The 21030-nt window shown below is 41.0% G+C and overlaps 1 protein-coding gene across 7 annotated transcripts in view; it reads left to right on the plus strand.

The window, feature by feature from the left end:
* Positions 1 to 224: 224 nt before the first annotated feature.
* The window catches only part of CSDE1 (cold shock domain containing E1), a 53365-nt gene continuing 32559 nt past the window's right edge, over positions 225 to 21030 (plus strand). For 2 of the 7 annotated variants that reach the window (XM_038379551.2, XM_038379556.2), the window contains exons 1-10: positions 225 to 379; positions 6217 to 6607; positions 12792 to 12990; positions 14046 to 14155; positions 14523 to 14615; positions 15251 to 15348; positions 16654 to 16735; positions 17788 to 17916; positions 18024 to 18149; positions 19269 to 19481. In XM_038379551.2, the coding sequence (XP_038235479.1) occupies positions 12792 to 12990; positions 14046 to 14155; positions 14523 to 14615; positions 15251 to 15348; positions 16654 to 16735; positions 17788 to 17916; positions 18024 to 18149; positions 19269 to 19481 (1050 nt within the window). In that variant the 5' untranslated portion in view covers positions 225 to 379; positions 6217 to 6607. Of the gene's footprint in view, positions 572 to 1040; positions 1115 to 3974; positions 4077 to 6216; positions 6608 to 12791; positions 12991 to 14045; positions 14156 to 14522; positions 14616 to 15250; positions 15349 to 16653; positions 16736 to 17787; positions 17917 to 18023; positions 18150 to 19268; positions 19482 to 21030 lie in introns of those variants that run through there. The other 5 variants (XM_038379553.2, XM_038379554.2, XM_038379555.2 and 2 more) reach the window with 5 other exon arrangements.

The following is a 21030-nucleotide window of genomic DNA, read 5'->3' on the forward strand; positions in this document are numbered from 1 at the left end:
GGGGTCCCTCGGCCACGCCCCCGGCTCAGCGCCCCCTAGCAGCGGCCTGGGCACATGTGGCCCTCGGGGCTGTGCACGCGCGCCCACCAGCTGCTGTCACGCGCGCCCACTTCGGCCCTAACACCTCGCCCGTTGGCTCCGCTTCTCTCACAAGCGCCCCCTGCGCGGGGGGCGCATGCGCACTTTCCCAGCGCGCGGGGGGAGGGGGTCCTTTTATGCGCTTGCGCATTCCCCTCGCCGGGTTTTTCGCGCGCACGCGCATTCTTCCCCAGTTGCCAGCCCCGCCCCACGGGTCTCTCGCGAGAGGCCGGGATTTATTCCTACGTGCTGTGCCGTGCTGCTCATGGCGGCGCTGGAGCGGGGGCGCTGAGCTGTTGGGGTAAGTGCGGCCCGAGGAGCGGCCTTGCGGCGCCCGCACCCGCCTAGTCGGGCCCTGGGAGCTCTGAGGGGCTGGGGTGGTTTGAGAGCTCGCGTCTCCGCCGCTCCCTCCGCCCAACGGTCCTGAGTGGGCAGAGCCCCTCCCCCGCGCTTCCTGTGGCGAGGCGCGGATAGGCCGATGGGGCCCGGCGCGGTAAGCCGCGGCGTGCGCGGGAGCTGCTGGGGGTTGTGGGCCGCTGATGGGGCCTGAGCAGCAAGAACATTACAAGTCCTAGCGTGCAGTGGGCGGCGGCCTGCCGCGGGGACTGCTGGGGGTGTAGTTCGAGCCCCTGCCGCGGGGCCGGGGGCCGGGGCCGTTTCAGAACTACACTTCCCGACAGCCACTGAGCAGGGCCGCCCGCGAGGGCTGCTGGGGGATGAAGGCCTGGGCGGTGCTGCATTTTTTGCGGGGCCTGGGCGCGGGGAGGGTGGTGCGCTCCGAGGTGCTCTGTGAGGGGCCTGCCGAAGGGCTCTTGGGGATGGAGTGTGGGTCGCTGCGGGGCTGGAGCTGGGGAGAACTACGGGTCCCGGCATGCAGCGCGCAGTTAGCCCCGCCCGGGAGGGAGCGAGGTCTCTCTTCCTTTGTGTGTGGGGGAGCAGCCGCCATTTTCCTTCCCCCCCTTTGTATGCGGCGAGGGTCGCAGGCCCGGCCCCTGCTGGCTCGTCGGGGAGCCGTCGTGGCCGGCGGAGCCATGGGGCTACGGCCTGCCTTCGCGGGGCTGCGGGGAGGAGCGCCCTCTCGGGCCGATGCTTTGTCATGCTTGGGCCTCCAGGCCCTCACCCCTTTCCGCTGAGCCTCGCTTAGCAGCCCCCGGCAGGGCAGCGCTGCTTCTCTGCTCAGCACGTCCGGGGCTGAGGAGTTCGGCACCACCCCAAGCCAGGACGTCCGTGAGGCTTTTTCTCCTCAATCTTTCCTAGCAGCCACCATCTTGCTGCAGAGTAACATGTGTTTTCGACGTTTGGAGGCCTGGACTGGGAGGCTGCCGCTCCCTCCAACCTAACATGCGTCTGGATACCATGCACCAGTGCACTGTAAATGTCTGCGTGAGCCACTTGGTTTGCTGCAGGCCCCAATGGGTGCCCTGCTAATGAGACTGGTGCATCAGATTCTGTTCTTTGTCTGGAGTAATAACGTCATTCCACAAGATACACTGGCTAGCTCTAAACCAGTTTAAAGGATAAAACTAAGTTCGCTTTAATATTTACCATTGTTTCCGTTTGAATTGTTTTTAATACATCCGTTAACTTGCATGGCCTACTAACAAATGTATCACTTCAACATCTACCTTGATTTCTCTCCCCTCCCAGTCTCTCTCATGCTTTTAAACAATCTCAGCTTCAGAGTAATGGTATCTAACAATTCCTACTGCATTGCCCCAGTTTTGTGGATATCATATGGAGTCTCTTGGAGTTCTTACTTCTGTTACCTTTAGCTGATGGAAGGTGCTTAAACAAACAATGAAATATTTGAAGGATCTCCAAAGTAACTTTACTATAAATTAATTATTAGCGTTGTCTTCAGAGCTGTGGCTTGCTAGGTAAAAATGTAACATCCAATTTCCATTAAACATGGCAGCATTGTTCTCTTGAGATGTATTATAAACACATTTGAATTAAACACAAATGGTGTTTTAACCCCACATGTTGCCTTGTGTGGAACTACATGAGAATACATCCCAGTTTTGAAAGAATGGGTAACAGAAAATGGTTGTGGCTTAAGCTCTGCAATTTTTTGATTCTGATGAACTGAAAACATGCATGTGCAGAGTACTTAATAACCCTCTTATTTAAACTAATTAAAACTTGAAAGACCTTAAACTGCAAAACATGTATAGCTTTAGCTTTTTCTCTGAGTTAATCCTCTCTGCTGTAAATATACAAATGCAGAGACCAGTGCGACTTGAGGGCTGGGCAGCTGCTCTCTGTGTTTATGGCTGGGAGAAGTATTTATAGCAGCTGAGTTGAAAAGTAAAGAATTTGAGGCAGACACACGTTCAGATTTTACTCAAGTTCTGTCTGACTCACCAAACCTTTTTCAATACTGTAAGAATGGTAAACTCATCTTGCATCAAACCAAAGTTTTGTGAAATGAAAGTATGCTAAATTTTTCCATATCTAATTAAATTAGCCCTAGGCAGACTTGGAATTAGGATAAGAAATGTTTTCAGTCGCTTCATGAAAGAACTAAGTCATGTTCTTGCAAGGCTAAAAAGTGTTTAATGTAGCATTAATTTAACAGTACCAATAGTGTGCTAGGCAATTTGGATGAAAAGTATTTTAATAAGGGGATCCTGACTTGTTTGCAAGGCACCCCCTTCCCCCCAACCATCTTAGCAGGTTCTTTCCATCCTTATTGTGGCCCTTAAGTTTCCCCATTTTCTTCTGTGTCAAGTCAGTATATAATCTTCATATTGAGACATGAAGCCCCATTTGCACTGATAATGCTATATGGTAACAATTGGCCCTCCTTAAGACAGCATGGTTGGTCTCTGTACATTATGGTCAAGTGGATACTGTCACTTGATTTTGGTAAAGCTGCTCAATTTACTCTCTTCTGCATCTCTCAAATAACTTATTTTGTTGCAGGTGTTGTGTGGGTGTAGTGAGGGGAGATCTTAAAAACCTAATGCTTTTTGGAAACATAGTTCAAAGTTTGGTGCACATTCTCAGCTTTTTATGACAAGCTGGATGAAGTGCAGAGCTGAGAAAGACCCACCCATGTTTCATCAAAATGTTAATTCAAATGCCCTGTTCCTGATGGAGCATTAAAGATGTGGCCATAAGCTTAAACTTTTCAAGAAACATCAAAAACTAAGTATCTCCCCTCCCCCCCCCCCCCCGGTTGAATCATGCAGAGAGATGCGAACTTGTACTGCTGGTGTGTTTTAATTATGTGGAAAACTTGCTAAGTTATACTAGGACTGTGTGTAACTGAAAGAAAAACTTTAGTTTGAGTGCTAAGGGGGGGGGGGTGTGCGCTCTTCTCTAGCACCTTGCATGGGGGAAGGGGGGAACTCTAGCCACAAAACAGTGAGTCTGTCCTTGTGGATCTGGCTCTGGATTTACCCATTATTTCAGGGATCCACTGAATCGGAGCTAATTGCATGGAGGCCTTGTGCTTCTGCAGTACTTCAAGCCCTCTTGTATCTCCATAGTAGCATAGGTCTGTTAAGAGTTATGGGTTGTCTTACAAGTTTCTGATGATCAAAATTTCCCTCTTGGTATGGTATTTTCAGATTATGGAGGAGGAATCTTAAATCAGTGTGGACTCAGTCAGTATTGTGCTTCACAGTGGATGATGGTTTCTCAAGTCCTGCTGGGAGAAAGGGGGAATGATGCTGCAAAGAAGGCACTCCTAGGCTGAGTTGGTGTCCTCAGGCTCCAGATGATTTGGGGAATATCATAGAAATATAGTGCTGGGAGGGATCTCAAAGTCATCAAGTCTAGCCCCCTGCACTGAGGCATGACTAAGTAAACCTAGACCTTTCCTGATAGATGTTTGTCCAACCTGTTCTTAAAAACCTCCTAATATCTAACCTAAATCTCCCCTGCTGCAGATTAAACCCTTTATTTCTTGTCCTGCCTTCAGTGGACATGGAGAACAATTGATGACACTCCTCCTTCTAACAGCCCTTAACATATTTGCAGACTATTATCAGGTACCCCCTTAGTCGTCTTTTTCTCAAGCCTGTTTTTTTTTACCTTTCCTCATAGGTCAGGTTTTCTAAACCTTTGATCATTTTTGTTGCTGTCCTCTGGGCTCTTTCTAATTTTTTCACATCTTTCCTAACGTGTGATACCCAGAATTGGACACTGGTGCTGAGCAGAGTGTGATGATTTTCTCGTCTTACTTACAACTTCTTTGTTAATACACCCCAGAATATGAGCCTTTTTTGCAGCTGCATCAATTGACGACTCGCATTTAATTTGTGATCCACTTTAATCTTCTCCCAATCCTTTCCAGCAGTACTACCACCACCCCAGTTATTCCTCATTTTGTTATACATTTGGTTTTTGCTTCCTAAGTGCAAATTACTTCACTGCCTTTATTGAATTTAATCTTGTTGGATTCAGTCTTATTCTCCAATTTGTCAAGGTTCTTTTGAATTCTCATCCTGTCTTCCACAATACTTGCAACTCCTCCCCACCTTAGTGTTGTCTGGGAAATTTTGTAAGCATGCTCTCCATTTCCTTATCCAAATTGTTAATGAAAATATTAAATAATACTAGACCCAGGACTGACCCCTGTAGGATCCCACTAGATATGCCCTCCCAGTTTGACAGTGAGCCATTGATAACTTCTCAATGAGTAGTGTTTCAAACAGTTGTGCAATATGTAACTTTCACTGTTTTCCTATCCAGGGAACACACTTGTACTGGCTTGTGTGCAGGATATACTTATGCGCTCAATGGTTTATCTTTCACCTAGTAGCCCAATATATTGTCTATTTCTGTTTTAAGCCCTCTGCTTGTGGAAATTGAAACATGTTCGGAAAGGATTGTAATGCCCAGTGATTATTACAAAGTGAAATAGTCTAATATTATTATGCTGTTCATTGGCTCTAGGTGTTGCATAATGAGGTTTTGAAATGTCATAAAGTGACACTTGATGGTACAACTTATCTATATTGTCAGAGTATACAGTTTGTTCACTTACCACAATGAATGATTCAAGGGACACCATCAGTTACAAATCAGTTAAGTTTTATACAAAGTCAAAGTAGTTCTAGGTACTAGACCTGCACCTATATCTTCTGGACCACATTGGGGTTTTGGTTTTTTTTGTTTTTTGTTTTAAGTTTCTGGTTGTGTCCAAGACCCATACCAACAGCAGGGAAGGCTTGTTGATTAAACTGTGAAACTGACTAAACGTTAAGTGCTGTCAAATGGATCATATAAACCAGGGGTTGGCAACCTTTGAGAAGTGGTGTGTCAAGTCTTCATTTATTTACTGTAATTTAAGGTTTCGCATGCCAGCGGCCGGAACCCCAGACTGGTAGTGGGCTGAGCAGGGCTGGCGGCCAGGACCCCAGGACGGCAGCGGGATGAGCTGTCCAGCCTGTTGCCGATCTGGGGTTCCCTCCGCCGGACCCTGCCGGGTGGGGTCCCAGCCAGCAGGTGCGCTCAGCCCGCGGCCAGCCTGGGGTTCTGTCCATCCAGGCCGGCCGCAGGCTGAGCGGGGCCAGTGGTCAAGACCCCAGGCCAGCAGCGGGCTGAGCCGCTCAGTCTGCTGCCTGTCTGGGGTTCCAGCCTCTGCCAGGCATGGTCCTGGCCACCGGCCCCGCTCAGCCTGCTGCTGGCCTGGGGTTCTGTTCATCCAGGCAGGCAGTGGGGCTGGCAGCAGATTGCCACTAAAAATCAACTCGTTTGCTGCCAGTTGCCGATCCCTGATATAAAGGGTTTAGGGGAAAAGGTTCGAATTCACATAAATGACACCTTTTGTTCGCTTGGTATTGATCAAAGGAAGGTTACTGTTGCAGTGTTTTGATATGTAATAAAATTTGTTGCTTTCTTGGAAAGCATTACTGCATCTGCAGAGGCTGTCATGAATTGGAAATGTTTGTTCTTTTCCTGGTTGGAGGTGGATCCTCTTGGGAATCTAAGACCAAAAATGGGAAAACTAGAGCGCAACTATAAAAGCAGATAATCTTACCCATCATGGGACAAACCTGCAGCATTAAGGTAGTAGCAAAGTACCTGGTGGTAGGAATTTATGGTCTATAATATGTTTATCCCAAGTATACTTAGTGTGTGTTTGGTTTTTTTTTGTTTGTTGTTTTTGGTTTTTCCCTTCTCCAGTATGAAGTGTAACAGAACAGAATTTACCACCTGAAACTGCTGCTTCAAGTTCAGATCAGGAAAGGAACACGCCACATTGTAACAACAAAACAAGACCAAAGAAGAGTAAACCTACACTGAAGACACAACACTTGATCTGAAACAAGAAGTTTGTGCCTACTCAACAGCTTCAAAGAGCACGTCCCAACGCTGCTAGTAGTCTTTGTTTTCTCCAGTGCTGCACTGAAACTCCCCAGTGCAGCAGCAGTTATATTCTTTAGTAGTTTGATAGATCATTTTTCTCTCGCTGTCTTTTTTTTTTTAATAGCAGTCTTCATACTTTGAAACGTGTGCTGAAACAGAAGAATCCGCGAATACTACTGAAAGTGCAATATTTGAATATCACTGCGAGGTTGGTGCATGTACTATCTATATTAAACAGTTATAAATGGTTCTGAACTAAATCCTTCAATTATTTAGCATATAACATAAAACTTAACAAATTTTCACTATTGCAATGTGTTGGCCTCAAATGTATGAGGGTAGAATTAATAGAACCAGATTGCTTTCATTTAAAACTATTTATGGAGTCTATTTAGGAATTCGCAAAAAGAAAAGGAGTACTTGTGGCACCTTAGAGACTAACAAGTTTATTTGAGCATAAGCTTTCGTGAGCTACAGCTCACTTCATCGGATGCATTTGGTGGAAAATACAGAGGGGAGATTGGTATACACAATTGATATACAGAGGGGAGATTGTATATTAATCTCCGCTCCTGTATTTTTCACCAAATGCATCCGATGAAGTGAGCTGTAGCTCACGAAAGCTTACGCTCAGATAAACTTGTTAGTCTCTAAGGTGCCACAAGTACTCCTTTTCTTTTTGCGAATACAGACTAACACAGCTGCTACTCTGAAACCTGTCTTTAGGAATTGTCGCTTGTAGTTTTGTATGCGCTTGGCCAGTAATGGAAAGCAATCTTGTAAATTCATGCAATTATTTCTTAAAGCTTCTGCAATTTTTTCCAGGTTTCTCTTGAAATATCAGTTTACTTTAATGCTTTAAATCGTTCTTTTTTAATAAAATTCCTATTTTTCCTCAAATACGGATATTGCTGCAGTTGATAGTCCCCACGTCTCTAAACTGGCAGGTTAGATGTACAAGAGGACTTCTTTTAGTAGTGGACTGCTGAGTTGGAGTGTACCTATGGGTCCAGTCTGGCAAAAAGCATCTGGCTTCTGCATTGCAAAAAAAACAATCCAAGCTTCGGTAGACAAGTACAGCAATGCCAACCTTTTTTTAAATCTGGCCTCTTGTTTGGAAGCTGCCTCGAGCACCTTTTGTGATGGAACTCTGGATAAGTGTCCCATGTAAATTGACACAGTTACCTTGTTTTGATTTTGTTATATTCAGCATTGTAAAATTTAAGTTGAAATAGGTGTAGAAATATGTCAAGCACTTGGAAAGAACTTGCTGTTTTCTTCCCCTACTGCATATGTTCGTGTCAACCTGGGCAATGCATCTCCTATTCGACTGAATTTATCTTATGGCCAATCAGTTTAAAAAAAAATTCACCATTCTACAATTAGTCTTAAAATTAAACCCAAACTTGCTCAAATGGTATAATGCAAAAACTTCCTTTTAAGCAAGAGAAATTACAGCAAAGTGTCTTTACCTTGTTAGTTGAGGTTTTAACGTAGTTTATAATTTTTTTTTGCATATTTGTAACACTTGAATACCTCTAGTACCAAGATATCTAGTATTTACTGGCAGTTCTACTTCAGAAGTGTGCAGAGGCCGTTTTTCAAATGAATTTAATAAAACTTGGGGCCCTCTTATCAATGTGAGGTGTCTGCCACCATCACTATAGCTCTTCCAGAGTAGGTTAATTGCTTCACCCATACTGTTGCTGAGCTATTTTCAGTTTGAAAATCATTTTTCCCTTCCCCCAACCATTTCCTCTCTATTGACCATTTGCAGGACACCAGCTCCTCTTCTTTTAAAATAAATTTTAGTGTTGATGGCTGTTTAAAGCCAATCAATAGGGAGTACTTAAAGGTGTTGTGTTCCCTTGATGATGTCTGCCTTACAGAGGGAGATGGCCCTAGGGGCTGCACCACTTTGAAGGTGGGTATCCCAAAGACTGAAATTTTGGTCTGGTTTAGGCTTATGGCAGAAGGCTCTGCTACAGTGTAGAACTGATGAGGGCATTCTGATCATTGTAACATTTAAGGAATAAAGATATTTTGAGCATCTGTCTGAATATACCAAGGTTATGGCTTTGAAGCTTCTTGTAGTTTTAGAATTATGCCTTTGGATCTAGTGTTGTAGTGGTAAGTACGTTTGATACTATCTCCATGATATCATGTACTAGTACATTTTGGTATAGCAACTAAAATTCTTTAGGTGTTCTCTAAAGCTTGTATTACTTGCTAATGTTTAAACTGAGAATGTAACTCTTGTGTTAAGCTTTAGTTGATGTATTTCTTGATACTCGATTTGTTTTCCTGGTGTCTGTGAGGTTTCATATTTGAAACATTTTATTCAGTCAAAGAAGTTATGAACCTTGGTTATTACTGAGTTGAGAAATTGCATCAGTCTGAACAAGACTAAGGTAAAGTGGTCAGGTTTCTTAAAAGCTTTTCACTCTTGTATGGATTCATTCTTTTAAGTAACACACACATTATGGCTTATCGGAAAGTTCTAAAAATTCCAGTGTAGCAGAAAAATCTCTCCTATTCTGATATAACTGAATATGAAATGTTTCCTGTTGCTTAGGATGTCCCAAGAAAATAGGAAAAATGATTTTGAAGCAGCTTGGTGGAGTTACTGTTTTCACAGGAGAAGGAAAGTGTCCTGCCTCACATATAACTTTACTGATCCAAACTTGTTTTGTTCAGTTACAAGTTTTAATGTGATGGCAACAAAACCTGGGATAGTTAACTTGATTGTACAGAAACTGTTCATAAATCTCTATTTGCATTTTTATCTAATATTTACCATAAATGATTAGTTTTCAGTATTTTCACTTGTACCCTAGCTCCATGGAAGAACAGATCTTTCTATGACATGCTTCAAGGCATTTTTAATAAAATGCTAAATATGGCTGAAGAGAAATCAACTGCCTAAACTAAGGCTTGTACAGTGGCCAGCAACTTTGCTACTATACCAAATGAGAACAGTTAAAATCCTGGGCAATAGAAGGGGTCAGCTTGTTCTGGAAATTACATGAAGGACCACGTCCTGTGGGAAGTGTACCACTTGCAATTCCCAGTAAGAATAGAGGAAAGTTTTCAAGTGCTTAGCACCTCTTAGGATTTGTCTTTGTCTATGTTCTGCCCTCTCTGTCACAGAGAAGCTTTTATAATGAAAGATATGGGAAGTTAATAAAAATGGGAAAGGTGAAACACTCAAGCGGTCCTAAAATTGTAGGTTCTCTTGGACTTAACTAGTCTTTCAACTTTCAGACATTCCAATTTATGAGTAATGTATTGCTGGACACAGGATTTCTACGGAATTTAATTTGGAGGAACTCTCTACTGGCATAGATACAAAGCAAAACCCTGATCCTGTACCCGTTTAAGTCCATGGGAATCTTCCCACAGGTTTCAGTGTGCGCCGTATCCGGTCCCCTGGCAACTGTTGGTAGTGCCAGGTTCAATCTCGCTGAAGTGGTAACTGCTGCTTCCAGTAAGCTAATCTGTTCTGCTCTCCCTTTAAAATGGGACAATAGAACACCATCTATTCTGTTCTAGTGGGGAGCCTATTGTACAATGGAAGAAGTTTGAAGATGGAAGGGGTTCTGAATTGAGTTGATTTTTAGCAACTGCTATTATAATTGCAGTTTAGAGGATTTTAATTAGTCCATGTATAACATCTGTGGTAACTACCCCTCTGCTCTAGAGGTACTTCTATACATGTCTCCTTCCAATGTTTATCCCCTTTTGGCCTCTAGTTTTTGTGTAGCACCTGGCTATGTTCCTGCTAGTTTGAGCCAACCTGTGAGTGGAAAGAAAATGGAAATGCAGGACTAGAAATATAGCCATGTATGCTTTTCTTGAAAACAATTCAGTAAACCTGTGCAAACAACTGAAATGCGGGTTTACTATTTCTGTGTGAAGTTCTAATTAGTTTAACCTCTTATAGGATATGGACTTGACTAACATTGACTTGCGTGTCTTTAAAGTTGTGCTAAATATTGACTAGTTATAATATTGTACTATGTTATCACAGCTGTATGAGATGGAGAACCATTATACTGTGTCATCAGATCCTCTCCCCCCTCCTGCAGCTCCCCCTCCTTCTCTTCTTTTACCTTTCTCTTCATCTTCTACCTCATCTGGGTCTAAAAAGCAGAAGAGGACCCCCCTGTATCAGAGATCTGTAAGTCAGGGCAGCAGTCTATACATCTGTTTTTTAATAGCATGGGGAATCTTAGGGGCTAACAACTTTGCACATTCTCTCTCCAGCTTTTCTAATATCAAACGTTTTAACAAGTTAAAGAATCTAATTCCTTCTCAGCCAGTTAGAAATCCTAGACTTTTTTTGTTTTCCTGTATCTGTTTCAGAAACCTTTACCATATGAAAATGTCATTCCCCATGCCCCCCTCCCCCGCTTCGTTTGGTGGTGTGTGTGTTTAACTGCCACTTGGTCCAAGTGTATCCCGTGGAGATGTATGTTATTGACTTTGACTATTTCCTGGTGTAAGCTACCCCATCTGCCTTTCATCTTAAACTATAAAATGAGGGGTTGGGACGGATCCTAAAACTAAAACAGCACTTGTGGGCTGTGTTGACACCCTTAAATGACACTCCTTCACTTTTTAAAAGTCAATATGTAAAAAATGTGTTCCAAGTGAAGTCCTGTTGAGAAGCAGCAAGTACAGTCCCCTCGGTTAACAATAACTTCCAGACTGAAAATTATGTCACTCTTCTCTTATGTCACCACCCAAAGCATTGATGTAGTTTCTCTTTGAGAGAGAGTCAGAACCTGGCCCTTGCAGGTATTTGATTGCCCTAGGCTTACTGCCCATTCTACTTCACAGGAAATCCACTACTGTTTTGTGGCTTAAGAAATTTACAGCCAGAGTTGTGCTAACTGCCTCAATCATTAACTTCACTCTGGTTGGCAAACGCTAATATGCACTGCTTTAACCATAGACTTGAGTACACCGAGTGCCTAACCCTCTGTTCTATAGTTAAAAAGTATTGCCATTATACAAGCTATTCTGAAGCCCTTAACCTTATTAATGTTAACTGGTTGAGTGTTACTCTGCTTGGTGCTGTGAGAGATCAGAATATATAAGTATCTGAGAACAAAAAGACAGGTTTCAGAGTAGCGGCCGTGTTAGTCTGTATTCGCAAAAAGAAAAGGAGTACTTGTGGCACCTTAGAGACTAACAAATTTATTAGAGCATAAGCTTTCGTGAGCTACAGCTCAAATAAATTTGTTAGTCTCTAAGGTGCCACAAGTACGCCTTTTCTTTTTGAGAGCAAAAAGGAAACCTGCAATCAGTTTCTTAAACAGATACATTGGAAACTGCAACAAGTGAAAACATTAAATGTAGTGTCTCAAACTGCATGTTGATGGCACTTTGTCTTGACTGCTCTCTGTGAATTGCACAATGTTCATGGTTTCTTGTAATGTTAGGACCTCCTTTTTATAATTTTGGTCTTATTTTAAAACATAAATAGCACACTTCTACTGCCAAGTATCAAAGTGTTAAGAATAAGAGATTTTTATGCAGGGCAATGGGGGGGCTCCCATGTAGCATATTTATAAATCTAAAGAAATAGTTCTTTTAATACATTTCAGTATTGTGTGAATCTGTAAAGAAGTCTTTTATAGAGAAACGTTAAAGGATGGTTGAATTAATCCTAACTTTTTTTCCTTCTAATTCTATTATTATTGAATTAAGTTTTTTTTAAAATCTCTAAGGTCCAACCAACATTTAACTACTATGACAATCAGGTTAAACTTTTTCACTGGTTATCTAAAACTTTAACTTTGACAGTCACCAAATATATACAAACATGCTTAAATAAAATTTGGCTATTTAAAAGCCTTAAATGTTTTAGTTCCATGTGGGAAGACTCTTAATATTGCCTAATTTCCTTAATGAGCTACTTCATCAGTGAAAGTAGGTTATATTTTACCTTGATACTAATTCTAGTTTAAGATTGTCAAACGTAAAGCAGTGACTATAAGAATTCTTCTATTGTTGCTTTTAATATAGTATTTAATTTAAAAAAAAAAAAGCAAAATAACATGCCTGGGTAAATTAGAATGAAATCTGACCTGATGAGCAAACATTATTTTTATGTCATCATTACAACGTGTTTTTGTTAAATCTATTGGTAATGCTCAAATTTAGGAAACTATCTTAGAATATCTCTAAAGTAGTCTAATTTATCATGAAGAATTGTCCAAAATTTTATTTGCCTGTTGGCCAGTTGTCTTTTCATAACATTCAACAGGCTCTTCACTTCATATTTATTGTACTTATCGTGCAGTGGGGTAAGATTTTTTTCAAGGGTGGGGAAGAGAAACTTTGTTTTGGAATAGTTGTAGCTTACCTTTCATTTCTTTAAATAGATGAGCTTTGATCCAAACCTTCTCCACAACAATGGACACAACGGGTACCCCAATGGTACTTCGGCAGCACTGCGTGAAACTGGGGTTATTGAAAAACTGCTGACCTCTTATGGATTCATTCAGTGTTCAGAACGGCAAGCTAGACTGTTCTTCCACTGTTCACAGTATAATGGCAACCTGCAGGAGCTTAAAGTAGGAGGTAATAGTCAACCAATAAGATTCTCTGCATTCTAATAGATTTCAGAGGGATAGCCATGTTAGTCTGTATCAGTAAAAACAACAAGGAATCCTTGTGGCAACTTAGACTAACACATTTATTTGGGCATAAGCTTTCATGGGATGTAACGCACTTCATCAGATGCATGGAGTGGAAAATACAGTAAGCAGGAATATTCCTGCTTACTGTATTTTCCACTCCATGCATCTGCATTCTAAGTTGAGTTTAAGAATTGCAGTCTTTTACCTTCTAACACAGTTCTGATACATCTAACCACCCCTACAGACGCATACAGTTGCTTCTGACTGGCTAAACTGACAAATGAATCAGAAATCTCCCAGTAGAAAGGGAAACCAATGTGAAAAAATCCTCAGTAACTTAGGCTTTTGTCTTCTGTCAGCGATGCTGTTTTATGGCTACCTTTGAGAAGGAGTCATGCTGGGACAAACTTAAGTGTTAGGGATAGGGAAACTATATACAAAAAGCAATACATCTTTTGCCTACTTCCCCCTGTTCGTGAGTCCATAGGCTACGTTATTCCCAGATGTACTCCATTAATTTCAGTGGAGTTGCACTAGGGATGGATGACCTTATTTCAGTAGGGAGACATTATTTCCCCCCCCCCCCCCCCCCACAATTCTGCTTGATCTGGCAGTAAAGATTAAAAACAGAATTTTACGACATGTCTGTCATGGAACCTGGTGTCATTTAGTATTGGGTCAGCTGAAGGTATTAGAATTAGGTTGGAAGTGGCAAGACTTTAAAACACAGATCATTAGCAAAAGGGGAGAATAAACTTAATGATTATTATCCACAAGCAAAATGGCCTCCAACAGCCATAAGGGTTCACTTGTGTTCAGACAGCAGGGTGTAGAGCTAATAAATGTCATTACTTTACACGTTTCTCCTTTTCCCTCCCTTTCCATTACTTTTTTTTGTCCTTTTGTTCTCTGCTTATTTTTAATATATTTAAATAGACAATGTAAATCATGGAGCTTGAGAGTCCTGTGTCGTCATTGTGGTTTTGATTCTTGCAGATGATGTTGAATTTGAAGTATCTTCTGATCGCCGAACTGGAAAACCCATTGCTGTTAAATTGGTGAAGATTAAACCAGAAATTTTACCTGAAGAGCGAATAAATGGACAAGTTAGTTGCTCTGATGTCTAATTTCTATATGCAAATAATTTATATCCATTTTACTCTAATACAAAAGGACAAATCCCATTTTTGCACGCATAATCTTGGTTGCATAAATTTTTCAATTAAATTGAAATTGACTTTGGCAAAAATATGAAGATTCAGTTTGGGCTTTTATTTAACCCCAAACACTTCTTACAGTCAGCAGAAGTACTGTGAGTTTGAAACTTTGCAGCATGGCATCCTCTTGTGGATTACGTTTAAAGTGCATCCCTGAGTGTGTAGTAGAGGATTTTAAAGTTCAGTTTGTATTGCACAGTGCTGCTCCTGAAATGATTAGCAATGGATTTTTTTTTTTTTTTTTTTTGACTGGTAGGTTGTGTGCGCTGTTCCTCACAATTTAGAGAGTAAATCTCCAGCTGCCCCGGGTCAGAGTCCAACAGGGAGTGTATGCTACGAACGTAATGGGGTAAAACTCATGTATTTTACTTAAACTTTTGAGTGACCAACCAGTGTGATCTGTACACAGAAAAAAATAAAAAATTGGCACTTGTTTTTGAAGTAGACAGTTTAAACTGCAGTTGTCACCCAGTCTTAATTTTTCTCTAAGAACTACAAACACTAATTAATTACCACAAATATAGAAACCTCTGTTGACTTCCATATGTTTTTTACAACTTACTCTGCCATAATACCTTTGTTAAAGAAGTTAATGTAGAACTAAATACCTAGTTATAGATTCTTACTAGTTATGATTATGATTTAATGTCAGTTAATATTAACAACTAACTGTTCATAGGATCTTTATTTTCTTGAACTTAACGCTTTTACCTTTTGGAAATCAACTTAAATGTAATGGTAATACTGTGTACAAACCTTTCAACTCCTCAAGTTGCTGGGTATGGACTCAGCAAAACCACGAGCACCAAGGAACCAAAACGTTCTCGCATGCAACGTTTTCACAATTTCCAACTTTTCACAAATGTTGAAATAATGTAACTTGAAATGGAAAATAATTATTAAATTAATGCCACATTGACATTTAATCTTAAGGCAAGGCTGTGTTTTGCAAATAGAGTAATGCTAGTGAACCTTAATTTGCAGGAAGTGTTTTACCTGACTTACACCCCTGAGGATGTTGATGGAAATGTACAGCTGGAAACTGGAGATAAAATAAATTTTGTAATTGATACAAATAAACAGTAAGTTGATACTTCTATTTCCTTATTACACACCGAATTAACAATGTGGTGTGGTGGTTCAGAAATGCTGGGCTGGAAGGGACGTTGAGAAGTCATGTGCACTTAAGCAAGACCAAGTAAACCTCGACCATCCCTGACAGGTGTTTGTCGAAGCTGTTTCTTAAAAACCTCCAATGATGGGGATTCCACAACCTATCTTGGAATGCTATTACGAAGCTTAATTACTCTTATAGTTAGTAAGTTTTTCATAATATCTCACCTAAACTTTCCTCAGTCTAGATTAAACCCATTACTACTTGTCCGACCGTCAGTATACATGGAGAACAACTGATCAGTCCTCTATCAGCCCTTAACGTATATCTGAAGACTGTTATTGGGTCCTCCCTCAGTCGTCTTTTCTCAAAACTAAACATGCCTGGCTTTTTACTTTTTTCCTCAGAGGTCAGGTTTTCTAAACCTTCGATCACTTTTGTTGCTGTCCTCAGGACTCTTTCCAATTTGTCCACATGTATCCTGATGTGACACCCAGAACTGGACACAGTACTCCAGATGAGGCCTCACCAGTGCTGAGCAGAGTGGGATAATTACCTCATGTCTGTCTTATGACACTCATGTTAATAAATGCCAGAATATTAGCCATTTTTGAAACTGTATCACATTTACGCTGTTTGATTTCCCCCCCACCCCTAATTTCCAGATTCTTCTCACCAGTGCTACTGTATAGCCAATTATTCCCAATTTGATAGTTTTGCATTTGATTTTTTTTTTTTGTATCCTTCCTAAATGTAGTACTTGGTTTTATCTGTATTCAGTTTCATCTGGTTAAATTCAGACCACTTCTCCAATTTATCATAGAAGTTAGTGCTTACACACGATTTAGAAATCAAAACTTGTTTACCAGAATTCCCGAAACTGTCTTTTTGATAGTGTTGGCCAAAGGTGCCATATGTCTGATGCAATTATTTTTAAACTTGATAAAAAGTAATTGTATCTCTTATATATTTAGTTCTGTAAAGAACTATTGAATCTCAAACATAATAATCTAGCATTTCTTGCTTTAGTTCAAAGATCTTAAATTGCAAATGGGTGTATATTAAAGCAAGAAAAGATTAGCTAAATAGACCTTTACTTAAAAGATTTTTAGTTTTATTTGGCAAGAGTAGCATGTTGTAGTTTCCTCTACCTTGCCCTGTCAAATAGCAAATAAGAAAGCTGTGTTTAAATCTGATATGCTTATGAAATGTCTCATTGTTACGAGGCACTGCTTAGGTCTACTTTGTCATCGTAGTTTACCCTTTTTCCTAGTACTGGTGCTGTAAGTGCTCGTAACATTATGCTATTGAAAAAGAAACAAGCCCGCTGTCAAGGAGTAGTTTGTGCCATGAAGGTAAGTAGGATTTACTCTTAACTTTTTAAAGCTGTTTGAAAGGCGCAATATATGTATATGCTCTACGTAGTAAAGGTTGGGCACAGAGGGCACTTAAACACTTCAGGACTTGATCCATTAACAGTTTTTAACACAATTGCTCTTCTTGACTATTTCTTTTCTTTAAGATGGCTGTAGTAATGTGTTGGGTTCCCCCCCCCCCCATTATGTGTTTTAAGTTTCAAAAATATCTTTATACAAATGGTTCAGTAGCTGTAGATCAGCGTTTCTCAAATGACGCCACCAGGAGCTCTTCTTGTGGTCACAGCCTCCTGGGCTGTTGTTGGGGGAGGAGGGAGTAGAAGTCCCTCCCTGTTGCTCCTGGATGCGCTGCCTTGGTGTTGGCTGCTGGGGCCACCAGCAGTGGTTAGGCCCTGCTCCCCCTGTGGAGACACCTTGGGGACAATGGTGGAGGACCAGGCAGCTGGTGAGTTCCCCACCTTCCCAGGGATGATGGGGTTCAGGCTTTAGGCTTCCACCCCTTGCGTGGTGGGGCAGAGGAAAGGCAGGCTCTGGCCACAGGGCTTCAGGCTCCAGCACCCCCCAGCTCCCTGCACCACCCCTGCTGCCTCCCCCGACCCTCCCATCCAGGGCTTGATTTGTTCCCAAACTTGACAGGGCTGAGTAAGTCGGCTGTAAAAAGCGATTCTTGTATGCTTATTAATATCACTTTTCACAACAGACTTACTAGCTAGCAGTAATTAAATTACAATGATTTTGATGTTTATATGCGCATATTTATTTTTCCTAAAGTTAATTAAGTATTTTAAGAGCGTGTGAGAGCGGCCACCAGCAAGAGTTGGTGGCTGCACTCTGAGGCCACCAAAAATTTGTCCCAAGAACCCCTGCCGTAGATCATCTGGGGGCACACTTAGTCTGTAACATTTTATTTGGCTTTTTTTCATTGCTTGGTTTTATCTGAGGACTTTACTTTTTATCGGAATTCAAAGTAAAGCTATTGTCTTGGTGTTTTAGACAGTTGACTATTTGCTAAACATTGTATGTTCTCTTAGGAGGCTTTTGGATTTATTGAAAGGGGTGATGTCGTAAAGGAGATATTCTTTCACTATAGTGAATTTAAAGGTGACTTAGAAGCCTTACAGCCTGGTGATGATGTGGAGTTTACAATCAAAGACAGAAATGTAAGATCAAATTCAGTAAAATTGAAGACAAAATTCAAATGCATATAAAAACAGTCTTCTAGTAACTTGTACCTCTTACCTTGTTTTGATTTATTTTCTGCTCATAGGGTAAAGAAGTCGCAACAGATGTAAGACTACTGCCTCAAGGAACTGTTATTTTTGAAGATATCAGCATTGAACATTTTGATGGGACTGTAACCAAAGTAATCCCAAAAGTACCCAACAAAAATCAGGTAAACTTAAATATTTCTTAGAGGTAGTCTTCCCAACATTTGCATGTCTGAAATAGAAGAAAGGTGTTCATCTAGTCCAAATTGTATTGTGCTGCTCTTACATTTCAGCGCAAATGCTGAAACGTGAAGATACTGCTGTAGAGTGGTATGAATGAGGGTTTTATCTCCCAACAGCACAGTTTAGACTCTAGCGTCTTAGCCCCCTAACATTTATTCAAAGTAAAATTATTACATTATGGATGTTACGTTACTAAAAAATCACTACATGTATCTGTAGTGGCTGCTACCAATGGGGAAGGTTAAAGAGCAAGTGTTAAGGTGACTCCACATTTTTATGTGAACGGTAAAAACTATCATCTGAACGTAAAGAACTGTTGTGGAAATGTGAACTAAAGAAAGGGACTGGTGACGGGAGAATCCTGCCTTTTAAAAGGACAGACTAAAGGGGAGACAGATCTTTTCATCTGCTGCTGGGTTGAAAAGTTTGGGGGTTGTTGGTTTGTTTTTGTTTTTTTTTTCCTTGAGGATTGTTGTGGGTGATAACCCAGACAACATCCAAGGTCCTAAATGTAGACGTCGTTTGATGTTTGTGTTTTGAGGAAAGTCTAATAGGTGTACCTCACCTTTCAGAACAGTTTGTGTTGCTGTATCCCTGTTTCTTAAAGAAAATACTCTATCATAGAAGGTATCCGTTTCCTATGATTGTCTTGAGGCTAAAGGGGCTCCTACATTAGACATACTACCCCAGCTGCAAGTCAGAAGACTGAATATAGAAACAGGTTGACACTTTTATTCAACAAGTGCTTGAAAACATTAATGAGTTCTGTTTTGGGGCAACTGCTGAAGTCTTATTAGTTTTATGTAGGAGGAAGGCAGCATGGGCCACTGAATTGCTGTAACCCTGGGCAGGTCACTTAACCTCTGTCTTAGTGTTCCCATATGTAAAATCTGAGCTCTGAAGTCCTAAGTAGTAATCTACTGATACTTATGGGAAAACTCAAAGACCTATTCATAGTCAGCTGAAGTACAACTAATGAATTTCTTCCAAGGCTCAGTTTAGAGTATGGAAGGAATAGCTGGTTCACCAAAAATTTCTCTCCCTTTCCATGGGGCCACCAGAATGATCCATTACCCGGACGCATCAAAGTTGACTTTGTGATTCCTAAGGAACTTCCATTTGGAGACAAAGATACAAAATCCAAGGTGACGCTACTGGAAGGTGACCATGTTAGATTCAACATTTCTACAGATCGACGTGACAAATTGGAACGAGCCACCAATATTGAAGTTCTTCACAATACTTTCCAGTTTACTAGTGAAGCTAGAGAAATGGCAAGTATCTTTTTTTTTTTTTAAACTTTCTTTATATATAGACGTACTCGGGGGAGGGGGAGAGGTATGATGGCTTAATCAGGATTGTTCTGAGGGTTTTTTGTTTTAAGTTGATATCTTCTAATGCATCTTGACATCTTCACTGAAAACTACTCTGAAGAAAAATGCTTTCCCTTTATTAGTAGTTTACATTTAACAAAGTACTATACTGTATTTGGTTGGCTTTTTTTCCTCTACTGCTTCCTGTGTACTTCTGGTTCCAAATGAGGTGTGTGTGTGTGTGTGTGTGGTTGACTAGTCAGTTCATAATGCTGAGGTTTTACTGTATTTTAAATTAAGGCTTCCTGTTTGCCAACTTTTAAATCCAGTCCACTCACCCTGAGGTTCAGACTCTGAAAACTGATGTTTAACCCCAATTGTTCCTCTCTAAATCCACATAAGAACTTGTTAGCTCTTCAGACTGTGCGTGCCCTCTACTTGTAGTCTAAGAATCAAACATAAAAAAATCCATGTTTGCTCGAATTCTCTGTGGAATTCATAGAACTGTTTTGGATGCAAAGTCTCTAACAGCATGCTTGCCAAGAGAGAGATTCCTGAAGCTTAAGATAAAAGCTGCTGCAGGATCTACTTGACTGCTGCATAAGGTTCCTCCTAAGGCTTCCTGCACATATGACACCTTCAGTATGGTGTGATGGAAAGCTGGTTAAGACTTCATTTTCTTCTTCACAGGATAGCTTATGCTTCCTAGTGATTTCAGGAGCTCAGACTCTGTGGTGGACAACACCAAAGAATGTGCTGAGGGGGATGCCTTTTATCCTTGCAGACAGTTGAAAAGGAATTAACTGTGGTTTCAGCATAATTTGGGGAAGTTGCTTGGGCCACAATCTAATTCAACATCTCAAATCGGACCATACACCCTAAAATATACTAAAGTCTAGGTGATCTGCCTTAAGAACTTTTTCTTCTGCTGTAAGTCCTGACATGCATTTTCCATATATTATAGAAGTGGGTAAGGAGGAGCTTGCCCTTGGTATGCATTTTAAGAAGCTGTTTGGGTAGCATTTTTATTTATTCAACAAAGACCTGGAACTAACTGACTTATTAAAAAAGACATACATTTGCTGCTAAATAGCTCACTTTGGTCATACTGTTTGAGTAGCTGGATGACAACTGGCACTCATGAAAGTGTTCACAAATGGTGCATGTTTCCTGAAATGCTTCCCAGATCTGGATTACTCACCATTGGCCTGTTAGTCTCTTTTCTAGTAATGGAGCGGAAATGATACCCTGTGACCAGTTGCATGCTGTTTGTTGCAGAGAGTGGATAGTTGTAATGAACAATTCACAAAGTATTCAAAGTCTGAACTTGGTCCAAACTATTTGGCAGAAATCAGGAATTACATACAGAAAGACCTCAATTACTTGTGTTCAAATACTGTTTGACCAGCTCAAGCAAAGAAAATACCTTGGGTGCCTACCTGAGCTGAAAATGCAATGTTGAATATGAAGTCTCTCAAAGAGATTGAGGTTTGTCTTCAAATTTCTCCTT

The sequence above is a fragment of the Dermochelys coriacea genome, chromosome 21, assembly GCF_009764565.3.
Source record: "Dermochelys coriacea isolate rDerCor1 chromosome 21, rDerCor1.pri.v4, whole genome shotgun sequence".
In the NCBI taxonomy this organism is placed as follows: Eukaryota; Metazoa; Chordata; order Testudines; family Dermochelyidae; genus Dermochelys; species Dermochelys coriacea.